Below are 16,581 nucleotides of genomic sequence, written 5' to 3' on the forward strand. Positions count from 1 at the left end.
CTTCACTTTATCTCTTATTTTTTATACTTTTTCTGATGAGTTACTGCATATAGTGAATTAACAAGGAAATCAAAAACTTTCTATTTGTACGAACCAATGTATATGATATCTTAAGAACCAACAATAATGACAATAATTTATCTCTATGAAGAAAATTGAAAAAATAAAAATTACTTGGCGTTGCCCATGGAATTAAAAAAAAATACAGCTTGAAAAAAAACTATTTTAGCCTGTTACCCCCGGGATACCCAAGGGTTCCCTCAAAAATGACAGTCAATTTTCAACCGTTTGGCTAGCTATAGCTAACATAAATATGCTTATATGAGCAAAGAGCTAATCCAAAGTTACTAATAATGATAATAAAATATATAATAATAACCTGGACCACTAAGGTATGATGGTGAATAATCACCATCATGAACGGACCCAAGAAGATGACCTAAAATATTAAATGTTGAATTAATTCTTTAAACTATCCATCAATCATAAAATTTTGCTGCAGTGGGTTTTGTTTACATTTTGTGAGAGAAGATTTTAACTATTTGAATTCCATCTTTTTATGTTGACAATTTCAATATGTTTCAAACTTAAAAAAGAAAAAACTTTTTTTTTCTTACTTTAGATACTTTACAAGTTCTATAGCTCCACCATAAGCAGATAAACTAAAGTTCATAAATATAACTTTTTTAAATTGATAGATCGTTGCAGTGCATAAATATATCTATATAAAAACATATAGATCGGAGTGCAAGAATGGAACAATGCAAAACATGACAGTAGCAAGCCGATTTGAAAGTTGTCTTTGTCCTTTGAATTTATTGGAGACATTAAGTCGCCAACCTTCTATCAAATGTATCTTACTTAAAACTGTAACCACAAAATTAACCTATTCCTGGGATTTCCAGAATGTGGTCTGCCTTTTTGTGCTGTCATTTGTCAACATTACGCGGAGATATTGACAATTTGAAAAAATATCAAAATATCAAATGCCAAATGATCAAATGTCTAGTTATGGAGTACAAACGCAGTACGTTTCAATTAGGTCTACAAGCTAGAAATGTAAACAAATAAGAGAAAAATCATAACAACGGATCGTACTGCATTGTTCATCTCAAGACCGGTTAAATGTCAACAACAAAGAGAAAACAAAGAGGAGACGATAAAAGATAAGAGAAGAGAAGAAAAGAGATAAGAGAACAGATGATTAGAGAAGAGAAGAAAAAGAAAAGATAAGAAAAAATAGAAGAAGAAAGGAGAAAAGAAGAAAATAGAAGAGAAGAGTATTAAGTAGAACAGAAGAAAAAAGAAGAGAAGAAAGAGAAGAAAAGATAAAAGAAGAGAAGAAAAAGAAGAAAAGAATAAAGAAAATTAGAAAGAAGAAGAGAAGAAAATAAAAGAGAAGAGTAGAAAATAGAAGAGAAGAGAAAGAAGAAAAAATATATAATCTGGACAAAACTAAATATATCTCAAGTAGTATTGACAGCCCCAAAAAAAGGTAGACCACATTTTGGGAATGCCAAGACTAAGGGTATTTTGTGACTGTAAACTCAAGAATTTTACTTTAAATTTTGTTTTATGAATAAATGCCGTAAATTATGTCAACGATCAAAGACGACCTTCAAGTTGTCTTGCTTCTGTCATGTTTTGTGTAGACACCCTGTATGTTCAGATAGCGATATTAAGAATTACCTATCTCATGAGCAGCAACTATCATTCCTGAGTACCCGCCAGTATCTTCTACAATTGCAACACTGGATATTTTCCTGGCAATTAAAATTTAAAATATTTTTAACGCTTTTTTCAGAGAAAACTTTCAGAAAAGCTTTGGATAACTTTCAGCATTAAATGTTGGAAAAGTGTTAAAAAATTAAAATCTTATTGACATGTGTAGAGCAAATAGACCAGCAGTTTGAAACACAACTTTTCAAGTGAAACATGTTTTTGCATTCTGTAATCGGTGTAATTCATGGAATCTTATAACTATGCTTAGTTTGTATTGCAATTTTTGTCTTTAAACTTTCTTTTGTAAAGCCTCTGAAAGGGGTAGCAAAATATATAAGAAAGAAAAATAACGATATTTACAAATAGAAAAACCATTAGACAAAACTTCAACAGACCTTAGATTCGCTAAATATTAAATTAGAAGCGTTATTCTATGTTTCTAGCTGTAGCCATTCATTTATCAAAGTTTTTAGTAAACTTGCAGTATTTCTGACATAAGTAATACTTTCTTGCAAAACTCATTGGTTCGTATTAAGCTTCGTATTAAGTTCGTATTGGTTGTAACTTTAAACCTTTAAAATACATCTTTTTCGTTCTTCTTATTTTCTTAATTTTTTTTGTGTAAAAATAAATGAATATTTAGTTGAATATTTTGAATATTTTGAATATTTACTTTTGAATTTTAATTTTAACAATATTCTTTAAATGATGGCAGATGCAAATATTTTGACATTTCTAAATTTTTCATTCTCCGTTTTTTATCATAATATTTGAATCTACTACTAATCCTTTTTGGTTTAAATAGTTAAGAAATTTTGAAGCTAAAATATGTGCGCTAATCTATAATATTAAATTATTTTCACATAGCATTATAGTGGAGCCATGTGATTTCTAATTTAAAAAAAAAACATTTTCTACAAAATAACAGCTTTAATATCATGTAGAAAGAAATGTGATGTTGGATTCAATAGTTGTGATTTTAAAAATACAAAAAATAAGAACAAATACAATGTAAATTTGATAAAAGCAAATATTTTCAAAACGAATAAAAATGATTGTGGGAAACCTACCCTAATCTTACGTTCTTGACACACGCTCCTCCAACATATGCGTATCCTGACGTTGAACTGCTCATCACGCCAAACCTTTCCCTGAAGTATATAATGGAAAATGTAAACAATCAAAATGTAAACAATCAAAATGTAAACAATGAAAATGTAAACTAGGAAAATGTAAACAAGGAAAATATAAACAAGGAAAATGTAAACAAGGAATAGATAGATGAATTTTTTCAAAGATAGGAAAATATTTACAAAAATAAGAAATTTAAACAAAAGTAGGAAATGTAAACAAAAATAGGAAATGTAAACAAAAGTAGGAAAAAGTTTACAAAAATATTAAATGTAAACAAAAATAGGAAAATGTAAACAAAAAACGGAACATGTTTACAAAAATAGGAAAATATAAACAAAAATAGGAAAATGTAAACAAAAATAGGAAAATGTTTACAAAAATAAGAACTGTAAACAAAAATATGAAATGTATACAAAAATTGGAAAATGTAAACAAAAAACAATCTAGTAAAATGTTAACAAAAAAATAAACGTTAAAAAGTGAAATGTGTAAAAAATAAAAAAATTGTATTAAACTTAAAATTAATATGGTTTAAAATAAATAAATGTGCATAACATTTACATTGTTGGCTTTTAATCTTTTTTAACAACTTTCCCATAAAACGATAAAAGATTATTCGCTGGAATAAAATTTGCAATGGGTAATATAATATTAATAAGGTTTAAATACTTAATATGGTATATTTTCATTTCAGAATACTAAAAAACTCACATTTTAAATACTAAAGGGGGAGGGGGGGGGGCTATCCTATAAATTTGTCTGTATGAAGAGGTTTCTATGAAAAAATCTTGAATATGTATATGCCCAAATATCTCTAATTTAATAAACTGCTGAGAATATAGGAGATAAAGACTAAACAAAACTAACCTGGCCATATCAAGTCCAGTTAGCAGAAGAACCATATCATACTGAGGATATAAGGATTCTACAATTTAGATGAAAACGTGAATTCTAAAAAGATTTTCAACCATACAACTTGTTTCAAGGTAAAAGTAATATTCGCGAAGGTCACACTCAACACTCTTTCCACGAGCACGGGAATTTTTTCAATAGCACACATTTTTTCCCAAGGGCAAAAACATCTTTTTCCTTGCGGAAATACAACTTTTCACTGGTAGCAACCATTTTTTGCACAAGCATACACAACATTTGCTACAGTGATAACCAGAAAACTCTGGGATAGGAATTACAATGCACAATTGTGCATTTTGAACAAGGCTATTTAAGTTAATAAGTGATTTGATAACTTACAAAAAAAGCTATTTGCTTTGTAACAATATCAAATGTACTGCAGTATTGCTAGTATTGTCTTCTTACTCTACATTTTTCTGGTTATCATGATGGAGCACACACAACTTATAAGAAAACAAATTTCTGCATGTCCCCCCCCCTGGTCCTGGACCCATGTTCCTGCCTTAGTATGGTTACATAAAATATGATTATTAATGTTTTTCAACTAGCCTGAGTTATAGAAATATACTCCCATATCGTGGAGAGCCTTATTCGACTAAAATTAAATACAAAATAAAAAATTTAATTAAATTAAGTTAATTGTTTAAACATTTTAAAAAGAAATAATAAAATGAAATAAACAAAATAAAGAAATAATAGATTTAATAGTGAACTTAAATAAATTATTAAATTTGATATCTAAATGATATGAATCAATAAATTATTTAAATAGATAAAACAAAATTTTATGACTAAATAGGATATCTAAATGATATGAATCAATAAATTAAACAAATTGAATGATTTTAAAGCTGTATTTGAAAAGATAAAAAAAATAATAAATAAATACGATAGCTAAATTTTATTAATCAATAAATTGAACATATTGAATAATTTCAAAAGATTAGTTAAATAAATGAAAAATAAATAAATAATTTGATTAATAAATACGATATCTAAATTCTAAGAACAAATAACCTAAACAAATTAAATAATTAAAAAAAATGTAATTTGAACAGATAAATTTGTTTTTTATATTGGATAAATAATTTATTTTCTACCTCTAATCTACTTCCGCTAAGTATACTTCTGCCCATGAATGAGAAAGAACCTAGAAATCAATCAATCACTAAAATAATGTACTACAGGGGGACCCATCAATCTGTAGAACATGATGACGACTTTAACTATGAGATTATATCTATCTATGTCATTGTAAGTATTATCAAGTGCGAAAAAGTTTTTGCCGGGATTTTTATTTTGATCAATTTGAAAATTACCTGAGGAGGTTCCAACAATTATACCAGAGATATGTAAACTTACACTTGGAGAATACAATGATCTGCAGTACACTTAGAGATAAATATACAGTACAGTACAAATAAATGAGGGGTTAGGGTAAACCACATAGATTATCAAGTACAATAGGTGACAACCAAGGGGCAACAGAGAAATTGACTAATTATACACGACGTCACAAGTGTCAAATATAACAAGGAAAACAAAAAAATTTCTCATTAGTTGACATATTTTCCAAGATTAAATAAAAAGTGTAAAACAGAAAATAAAGAACACATACAATTGCATTATTTTACTGTAAGATAAGCACTTTATTCTAAAATTATCACTATTATTAAAAAATTTTCGGACACACAAACTAAATTGACACTGGTGACGTTATAAGAATACAGGTGTACTGCGAGTGTACAAATTCTACGCTGTCATCTATTGTACTAGAATCTATTTGCATTTCTGTTTAAATGTTAGTGTTGATCCTATACCAGATATGGAGTGCACGAGCGTATTTTGTTCACTGCACTTTATAAAGTCCTAGTTACAGTTTAATAATGTGTATAAACCGACAGAATTCTTTAAAAAAAAAATCTTTTACAAAATTGCGAACAAAAAACTGTGCAAAGTTTCTTAACTTCAAACCTACTAAATAATAGAAATTATGCAAGATTTATCAGGGGGGTTAAAAAGAAGGTTTAAATGCATTGAAAGATATATTTTTAATTCAAATTAAAAACACCGCTGTCACCATTTTTGATTTCAGAAAATATTATGACCAGGTTTTTAATTAAACAGCGCATGACGAAGTAAATTTTCATCTATGGAGACTTGAAGAAGAATTCTGTAAGTTTTGAATATTATAAAATGGTTTTTTTGCCAACTTAGTTAGTACATCAAAAAAATTTTGGGACCAAAAAAAGTTTTCCTCCAAAAAGGTTCCAACATTTCAAAATTATATTCTTTCAAAGCTTACTTAAACTAAACAACATTTATAATCTAAAAAAAATCACTGGAAAAAAACTATTGTTTTTGGCAAAGTGTAAGAGAAGTATCTGAATATTTAGAATATTAAGAATATGTAAAGTGAAGCATTTAAAAAGAAATGAAAAATTTCTTAAGTATTCCTGAAGCGTAGATTTACACCGTTCATAAAGGATGCCACGTAGTTTTTCGTCTGGAAAATGTGCGTACTTTTTTTTGGGGGTTTTTGGTTTTATAGGTATTGAGTCTTTGTCACAAACTCTGATTTTCTAATACCTATATCTTTGCAATCCAATTTCATAGACGTTAGATATTTCAAACTATGAATGCTGTTAGATCAAATAGCCTAAGTTTGAAATATCAAAGGTTTCCAGCATTAGGTTGCCAAGATATAAGGATTAGAAAATTTGAATTTGTGGCAAAAACTCAATTCCTTTATTTTTTATGAATAAAATATTTTTTTATTATATAAGTTACAAGCGTACAGTTTTTGCACTCCCCTACTATTAATTAACTTTTTTAAGGATACAAAATGGAAATCATTGATTCTAAAACGTTTTAAAATTTGAATGATAAATATTGACAATTTCAGTAGTTTTTTAAACGTTTTAAAATGAATTAATATCAAAATTATAATTTAGAAGCCCAAAAGATGATAAATAGATTTTAAACATGGAGGTCAATGTCCATTGGCGAACTAAAACTGAAGGTCTAAACATATGAAACAAATTACTCAACTATTTGTATGCTGTCACTTTGGATCAAAAAGTTGGACCTGTTGCCGGTTAAACTAATCAAAGGAATTGATTCTTTGCCACAAACTCTGATTTCTAATCCTTATTTCTTTAAAGCCTAATTTTGTAGACCTGAGCAATTTCAAACTTTGAATTCTCAAAGATAAAATAATCTAAGTTTGAAATATCACAAGTTTACAACATCAGGTTTCAAAGATATAGGGATTGGAAGACTTGAGATTTTGGCAAAAACTTAGTTCATTTGGAAAAAAAAAAATTTTAATAAGGAAAATTCTTTAGGACGCAAAAGATTGTTAAAAACTTAAAATAAATTATTTACGTTCCTTTTGAATGTTGTAATCGTTTTTCTTGTACAACTCATAATCAGCTAACACTAAAATAAAAATTCTTGATAATTAATGAACATTAATTCTGACAATTTTTAAACAGCTATAACTCTAACAGTTTTTGGAATGTTTAAATTTTTTAAAGATTTGTAATGTTAGTTTTTCATATAAAACAAATCCGCGAAATGTATTTCAAAAATACTCAAATTCAAAAATTCTCAATCCCATAAATGCCATTTCCTCAAGATGGTATTTCTCAAGCAGTTTATATAATTGTCAGAATTAAAATGACACGCTGGATATTTTAAGATGAAAATTGTTTTTGTTTTGTTTTTTAGTTCCCATATTTGTATCTTAGAAATGTAACAAAAAATGGGAGATTTAGTTTTAAATTGGACAAGGGGAAAAATTCAATAGGTCTGCAAAATCAGAAAGAATTGTGACACCAGCTAGATAAAAAGTGGCAAATATCGTTTTCAGGTCGTTAGTTTTTTGATTGATAACGTCCACAGCTCAACCCATTACCACATCGATGAATTTTTAACAATTCATTTTATAAGATTTTTATAAAAGATCCAGAAAAAACTGCAAAAAAAATGTTGTAACAGAATGGTTTAATTCAATAATATTTTCCACTAGATTTATCTCTTTTTGATTATTTTAAAAATGTACTTTTTACCTAAAATCTCCGGATATACAGCGAAGGGAATGTTCCTTCCTCTCCTACTGCTAAAATCCTTGGGATCAAAATCCTCTAGCTCCGTATAGTCTCCAGGATCCTCTACTGCAGGAGCTGGCACCTTTAAAGGGACTGTAAACGTAATTTCATTTTACAGAGGTATGTTTGATTCACAACGGTACATAGTTAAAGGTTGGTCTGATCAACTATTAAAGGGAGTGACCGGCTATGTAAGGTAGATGAACTGAGTATTGTTTTATTGACAAATTTCCGTTGAGAAATATGTTCCTAACCATCTAATTAGATTAATGTATAATTTTTACTTTATTTTTCGTTATCTTGATTTATAATTAAAAAAATCTTATTCTGAAAACGTTTTGAACGTCGAATTTGAGCTCAAACTCAGGATTTACAGATCTTTAAAAAGTTTATTGAGTCTCAAATGAATCCGAAAGAAGTTTTCCACAACACTACATACTCAGTTCAACTACCTTACATAGCCGGTCACTCCCTTTAACTGTTCGATTACTTAGTTCTCACCGTTCTTTGATTCTGCCATGTTAACTAACATTTACAAATATGATAATTTCAATCTTGAAATTTGCATGAAATAAACCTGATTTAGAATAGTATGCAGAGCAAGGGGAAGACATTCAGGACACAGCATACTGAAAATTAAACTTTATATTTTTGCAGATAATGCAGTTATTTACAGTTAAAAAAAGTGAATAAGTGGACAGAGAGGACACAAGAGAAGAATATTGGGAAAAAGCATTATTATCATTAAAAACATGTCACTATCAATTTCTATTCGATTAAAAATTGTAAATTTGTAAAATTAAGAAAATAAAAAATAAAAATTTGTAAAACAAAAATATTTTATTTTTCTCCTTAAAGGAATTGATGAAAAAATTGCAATCGACCCCCCATTAAGTGTGATTGATTTATGACTTTTTAAAAATCAACTAACCGCTCACCAGAGGTTTCTGCGTTTTCACTTGAAAAAAATATTTACAAAAATTTCATTTAACACAATTTCTTTGGAAATTTTAAGCTGAATTTAGATTCGAAAGCTATTACTAGCAAATATAAAAAATCAAAGAAGTTATAACCAAAAAACGGTCCGAAAATCTGTTTTTAACTTTTTAATGTTTTTGATGAGTTTTCTAACTTAAACTTATTTAATTTACATTTTTTAAAGGGCTTTTCAGATTTGAATTCAGCAGTAAATAAAAAAAATCATGTATAACATGAAATTTAAAAACGTGCTTTTTGGTGGCCTTTCGGTTCGGTGATTTCTCCGATACTCGTCAATTCGCAACCGTACGGACGATACTGNGTACTCTTTCTAAAGGGAAGAATGAATGAGAAGTTAGGATGGTATGAATGCACTTAAAGGGAAGAATGAATTAGAAGTTAGGATGGTATGAATGAAGTTAAAGGGAAGAATGAATGAGAAGTTAGGATGGTATGAATGCAGTTAAAGGGAAGAATGAATTAGAAGTTAGGATGGTATGAATGAAGTTTAAGGGAAGAATGAATTAGAAGTTAGGATGGTATGAATGAAGTTAAAGGGAAGAATGGATTAGAAGTTAGGATGGTATGAATGCAGTTAAAGGGAAGAATGAATGAGAAGTTAGGATGGTATGAATGAAATTAAAGGGAAGAATGAATTGGAAGTTAGGATGGTATGAATGAAGATAAAGGGAAAAATGAATAAGAAGTTAGTATGTTCTGAATGAAGTTAAAGGGAAGAATAAAGAGAAGTTATGATGGTATGAATGAAGTTAAAGGGAAGAATGAATGGTGATGCAGGAATGAGGATGCATGAATGGTGCTGCATGAATGAGAGGGCATGAATGAGGATGCATGAATGAGGATGCATGAATGAGGATGCACGAATGGTGATGCATGAATGAGAGGGCATGAATGAGGATGCATGAATGAGAGGGCATGACAAATTAAAAGATAAATGAATGAAAGAGGATAAATAAAATAAAAAAGATTAATGTATCAGGATGTATAAGTGAAAGGATGAATGAGAAGGTATGAAAAGATGAATGAATGAATAAGAGATGAAGAATAAAGCTATATTGCCTGGGGATCAGCTGTGATGTATTCTCTAGGTCCGCTTGCACTAAACGTACATCAATCAAAATATACGTTGGGCCTCAACAAATTAGTCAAAATTAATGTTTTTTTACACACATGCTTATACAGGGTGTACCACTGCACGTATCAATTTTTTGTTAAGTATAAATAAGACACACCACGCTAAGGCCTTTTGTAAATGTGGGCGCCTATTTTATGCTTTTAATATGACCGGAAATTTGGAGAGTTTTGTTTTCTAAATGGTTAACTAACTTTTGACAAAAATATTTTTTGAATTTGTCTTTCAACACCCTGTAAAGTTGTTCATAAAGGTTAGAATTTATTGGAATTTTATAATTACCAAATAAAGATATTTATGCTTATACTATAAACTTTATATTTTTGCAGATAATGCAGTTATTTATAGTTAAATAAAGTGAATATGTGGACAGACAGGATAGCAAAGAAGAATATTGGGAAAAACTATTATTATCATTAAAAACATGTATTTATCAATTTCTATTCGATTAGAAATTGTAATTTGTAAAATTATGAAAAAAAAAAAAAAATTTTAAAACAAAAAAATTATATTTTTTTGCATTAAAGGAACTGATGAAATTGCAATTTAGCCAAATAACGGTCCAAAAATCTGTTTTTAACTTTTTAATGTTTTTGATGAGTTTTCTAACTTAAACTTATTTAATTTTCATTTTTGAAAGGGCTTTTCAGATTTGAATTCAGCAGTAAATAAAAAAAATCATGTATAACATGAAATTTAAAAAGGTGGTCTTTCAGTTCGGTGATTTCTCCGATACTCGTCAATTCGCAACCGTACGGACGATTTTGATTTATTTTTTTATTTCAATATTGTTTTCAAGTGAAAATGCAACGACCACCGTTGGGTGATTAGCTTAATTCGAATGATGATCACCCTTACCCCACTGGAAGGAATACAATTAAGATTAATTTAAGTCATCTATAATAAAAAAAAGATTTATAAAAAACGTGATTTAAAAAAGCAGGGCCACGTCAAAAAGGCCACATATAAATAAACATAAAAAATCAGATTTCTCGGTAAAAAATCATAGATTATTTAAAGTTACAGAAACCAATGGCTTGAATCTTTTAATCAAGAATTTATCATTACGAAAATTATCATTTCTTAAAGGCAAATGTTCATTTTGATTGATAGGTTTTGCGTTACTAAATGTACTTTGGTCAGATTGAACCGTTGTGTAGATTCAAATTAAAGGTTTTTGTTCTTTTCTAATTAAATCTCAAGCGGCCCAGACACCGCAGGTCAGGATTCAAGATGCAGAGGAATAAAGAAAATAATGAAGATGATGATAATATGAAACCCAGCGAACAAAATTTAACTTTTTCTCAACCAAAAAATAGACTTTTGACTTTTAGGTGTCGACTTTTATCCGTCTCATTTCTCGACATTGATCGATTTTTACCACTTTTGGATTTGATTTAAAGAAGCTTACATGGCCAATTTATTCACTATAATTTGCCCGGATAACATTTTTCCGTTCTTGGTATTTTATACTTTTTCATCATCTTTGTATAAGTGGTAAAATAATACCCTGTTCCATTCTAAACGTTTTGTGATAGATATCATTAGTCCGGGGAGAAAATATAAATTAAGACGGTATGAATAATTTGGGATATGGGAGAGTAGTTATAAATGCAGTTAAAGGGAAGAATGAATGCGAAGTTAGGATGGTATAAATGAAGTTAAAGGGAAGAATGAATTAAAAGTTAGGATGGTATGAATGAAGTTAAAGGGAAGAATGAATTAGAAGTTAGGATGGTATGAATGAAGTTAAAGAGAAGATTGAATAAGAAGTTAGGATGATATAAATGAATAAGATAAAATTAAGGATGAAAAGAGAAAACAAAAGAATGGTGATGCATGAATGGTGATGCATGAATGAGAGGGCATGAATGAGGATGCATGAATGAGAGGGCATGAATGAGGATGCATGAATGAGGATGCATGAATGAGGATGCATGAATGAGGATGCATGAATGAGGATGCATGAATTAGAGTGCATGAATGAGGATGCCTGAATGAGAGGGCATGACAAATTAAAAGATAAATGAATGAAAGAGGATAAATAAAATAAAAAAGATTAATGTATCAGGATGTATAAGTGAAAGGATGAATGAGAAGGTATGAAAAGATGAATGAATGAATAAGAGATGAAGAATAAAGCTATATTGCCTGGGGATCAGCTGTGATGTATTCTCTAGGTCCGCTTGCACTAAACGTACATCAATCAAAATATACGTTGGGCCTCAACAAATTAGTCAAAATTAATGTTTTTTTACACACATGCTTATACAGGGTGTACCACTGCACGTATCAATTTTTTGTTAAGTATAAATAAGACACACCACGCTAAGGCCTTTTGTAAATGTGGGCGCCTATTTTATGCTTTTAATATGACCGGAAATTTGGAGAGTTTTGTTTTCTAAATGGTTAACTAACTTTTGACAAAAATATTTTTTGAATTTGTCTTTCAACACCCTGTAAAGTTGTTCATAAAGGTTAGAATTTATTGGAATTTTATAATTACCAAATAAAGATATTTATGCTTATACTATGCATTAGCGTAGATTTTAAAAGAAATCAGTAAACAAATATATATAATTTTAGCTTGGGTGTCTTGGTGTCTTGATGTTTGTCTGCTTGTTTGTATCCAATAAACGTCAAAATGGCTGAAATGATCGGGCCCAATTTTTTTGTGGGACCTCACATGATCCTAGGGTGGGTTTATGAATAATTAAAATTTCAAAAATTAGCCTCTAACAATTTGAATTTTTCATAAAAAATTAAAAATGCGCGACATTTTTTTACAAAATCCGCTAATTTTTTATTTGTTTTTGTTTTACAATGTAAACAAAGAGAAAATATTCACAATTGAAATAGAACATGGGCGCGAAGCGCCCTGATAGCAAAGTTAAATAATATTTCTGAACAAAAATATTGGTATTTACAAAACTGCCTGACCCCATTCATTTAAACGGGTTTCCGATACTGGGTTTCATTACGATAGGATGTTAAGTTTTGGGCTCAGAAACAGGGTATCATTGTGAAAACCAATTTTAGAACCCGGGTTTTACGAATGGGGTTTTGTGAATATCAATATTTTTGTTTTGAAATATTATTTTATTTAGTTCATTCATAATCTTCATTTTTTTCGAATCTCTTAAATCGAAATCTACACAAATGTTAAGAGCCCAAAAAGGAAACTCAGAAGTTTCATTCAACAATACTTTTTTTTAAATTTCGGGCTCAGGTGTATTTTCAGAATGCAGTATGGTCACAATTCCTTGGTCACATCTTTGTAGTTTACATAACCGCACTGTGTTTTGTAAACCTCACGTTTTTCACTGTACGTTTAGATCGTTTAATTCATGGGATAAGAAAATTCGTTTAACCGTTTCCTCACGTTTACTAACTTACTATAAGTGCGATTAAACGTTAAATATCGCATTAATTCACGGCTTCTGTTGTATAATAACTCACGTTTCTTAAGTTGTTTAACTCACGTGAATTGCTACAGTCACGTTTACTATTTTAAAATTCTAAGGGTTCAACACCTGACCCCCCCCCCCCTGTCCTTATCTCAGGCTGGGGTCACTAAGCTGGTTTCTGAAGACCTAGATAAAAACCATAAATCTCAGTGTACTTTACAGGGATTCTACACTAATTTAAAACTAGGCTTTCAGGGCGCTTCGCGCATCTCTTCTAGCAACAATTTTTTTCGTTTAAATTTTTCTTTCCAAGAGGCCATTTTTTCTTTATAATTATAAAACTCAGAATGTTGCTGTTTTTTCTGTAAACATTTTTAGATTTAAACATTTTTTAAATAGACATTTTGTCAGGCAAACTGTCTTACTTCAAACCGTTCATAGACCTTTCTGTAGAGGGAGTTGTCACACAAAATTTAAGCCAATTTCGGTTTTAGAGCCGGCCTTAACATGTTCCTGAGGCCTGGAATGATCGAAAAACTTTTTAAAGAAATCGATTCTAAAAAAACTCATTCTCGTCTTGAATATAAATTTGACTGTTGTTTGTTACATTTTTACACTGAATATAGAATATACTTTTTTTGGAAAATAAAAAATGCGTAAAATATATTCAGTATCATTTTAGGAAAGGTTATACAGGGGGCTTGCACAGGTGGCTAAGGAGGGTCCCCTTTTGTTTCAATTCCTTTTTATGTGCTAAAAACATTATAATGTATCAGGGGTGTAGAACTAAACAAGAATGTTAAAGTTTTTAGGTTTTCAATTAAAAAAATAAAAATGTGATTAATGAAAAATAATTAATAATACATAAGATTGATAATAATAAAACTAATATCGATAATAATGACTATTTTTGAAATGCCTAGGGTAGGGTAGCTACGAGTTTGGTAAGTAAGGGATTACGAAGGTTGTTTAAAATATTTATGCTCTGTATCTAGAAAATGAAAATTTGTTTTTGTATACTGGACAAGTTTATCATTCAATCAATTTCTGAAATTGCTATAGGCGATAGTAATTTTCGGTGTTGTGTCTCGTATAGAACGGATCTAAAACTGTCACAAAAAAAAGGTCAACATTAGTAAATTCCCAAGCATATTGGGACACCCTCCTCAAAAAAATCATATGGTTTGCAATACAATAGTAATTTCCAATAAAACTCAATAAAAGATAATATATTCTGAATTCCTTTAGCTGGCTGAAGTACAAAATCTTCTCCTAGTGTACCCTGCAGGAACAGAAGGCATGAACTTTTTAATATTTCTAAACTTTCAAAATAGTAAATACTATGATAAATCTTACTTTTTACATTTTACCTTAACCTTTGCTTACCCTAACACTGCAGTGTTTGTATCGTATCGTTTAATCTTTAAACTACCTTAAACTACCTTTTTTCAAATATATGAAAGAGTCTTCTAGANTTCCAAATAATGATGAACAATAATAATAATAATAATAATAATAATACCTGTATCCGAGGGATTTTAACTCTATAAAATCAGTGGAGGCCAATCTACTCTAAAAAGAAATGAAAAATTGAATTTTACTGATGGTAGGGTTTCCAGCGAACTAACAAATAACAAGTGCGAAATTGTGTGATATTTCCTAGAAACTTGTTTGCAAAATTTGGCATTCTTTTCGATTTTCGAGAACCGATTTTCCCATTTCATTGGAGGCCTCAATTTATTTTTATCGAAGACACCGAGAATTTAATTTTTATTACAGACCCCATCCTCAACTTATGGGGGACGGTTTTCATTGGGGTGTCATCGGAGACCCAAGCTATTCGATGGAAACCCTTTCTATAGCGACCTCATGCTTTTCAGCCGCCCAGATTTTAATTGGAAACCCTGAGCTGAATTTTGTACACCCAAATATTTTCATTGGAGACCCAAAGAATTTCATTGGCAACCCAATGATTTGTATGGGAGAATCACAGTTTTGCAATGAAGATAACCTTCTGGTCTCAGATGAAGTTTTGGAGGTGTCACATTCTAGAGGTCTCCAACGAACATCATGGTTCACCAATGAAATAAAGCTTGGTGTCTCCGATAGTACTTCAATGATGGTAATTTTTCCCAGACTTTTCAAAAATATTTAAGATTGAAATTTGTGAAGTTAGAAAGTATATATTTGATGTTGTCCTTCTACCTGTCCTTGTACCTGTAAAGTATATATTTGATGTTNTACAGTCCTTCGTCATTTACGGACACATACAGTTCTTCGTCATTTACGAACACATACAGTCATTCGGCATTTACGGACACATACAGTCCTTCTTCGTTTACAGACACATACAGTTCTTCGTCATTTACGAACACATACAGTCCTTCGTCATTTACGGACACATGTATTCCTTCTTCATTTACGGACAAATGAAGTCCTTCGGCATTTACGGACACATACAGTTCTTTGTCAATTACGGACAGATACAGTCCTTCGTCATTTACGGACACATACAGTCCTTCACCATTTTCGGACACATGCAGTCCTTCATAATTTACGGACACATACAGTCCTTTATCATTCACGGACACATACAGTCCTTTTTCATTTATGGACACATACAGTCCTTCTTCATTTTTACGGACACTTAGAGTCTTTCTTCATTTACGCACACATATACAGTCCTTCTTCATTTTTACGGACACATACAGTCTTTCTTCATTTACGGACACACATACAGTCCTTCTGCATTTTTACGGACACATACAGTCTTTCTTCATTTACGGACACACATACAGTCCTTCTTCATTTTTACGGACACATACAGTCTTTCTTCATTTACGGACACACATACAGTCCTTCTTCATTTACGGACACATACAGTCCTTCTTCATTTTTACGGACACATACAGTCCTTCGTCATTTACGGACACATATAGTTATTCGTCCTTTACGAACACATACAGTCCTTCGTCATTTACGGACACATGTATTCCTTCTTCATTTCCGGACAAATAAAGTCTTTCTTCATTTACGGACACACATACAGTCCTTCTTCATTTACGGACACATACAGTCCTTCGTCATTTACGGACACATACAGTCCTTCTTCATTTACGGACACATACAGTCCTTCGTCATTTACGGACACATATAGTTATTC

The 16,581-nt window shown here is 30.3% G+C and overlaps 1 protein-coding gene across 1 annotated transcript; it reads right to left on the minus strand.

The window, feature by feature from the left end:
• Positions 1 to 336: 336 nt before the first annotated feature.
• LOC111697483 (venom metalloproteinase 3) lies at positions 337 to 14,717 on the minus strand. Its single transcript, XM_023467503.1, has 13 exons — positions 14,661 to 14,717; positions 12,163 to 12,202; positions 8,458 to 8,509; positions 7,842 to 7,962; positions 7,160 to 7,209; positions 6,225 to 6,274; positions 5,088 to 5,149; positions 4,869 to 4,918; positions 4,318 to 4,363; positions 3,724 to 3,781; positions 2,793 to 2,873; positions 1,690 to 1,763; positions 337 to 439 (listed from the first exon to the last, which is right to left on the minus strand). The coding sequence occupies exons 3-13, from the start codon at positions 8,506 to 8,508 to the stop codon at positions 348 to 350; spliced, it is 735 nt and encodes a 244-aa protein (XP_023323271.1). The 5' UTR covers position 8,509; positions 12,163 to 12,202; positions 14,661 to 14,717; the 3' UTR covers positions 337 to 347.
• Positions 14,718 to 16,581: the final 1,864 nt, after the last annotated feature.

The sequence above is a fragment of the Eurytemora carolleeae genome, unplaced genomic scaffold (assembly GCF_000591075.1).
Source record: "Eurytemora carolleeae unplaced genomic scaffold, Eaff_2.0 scaffold240, whole genome shotgun sequence".
Taxonomy (NCBI): domain Eukaryota; kingdom Metazoa; phylum Arthropoda; class Copepoda; order Calanoida; family Temoridae; genus Eurytemora; species Eurytemora carolleeae.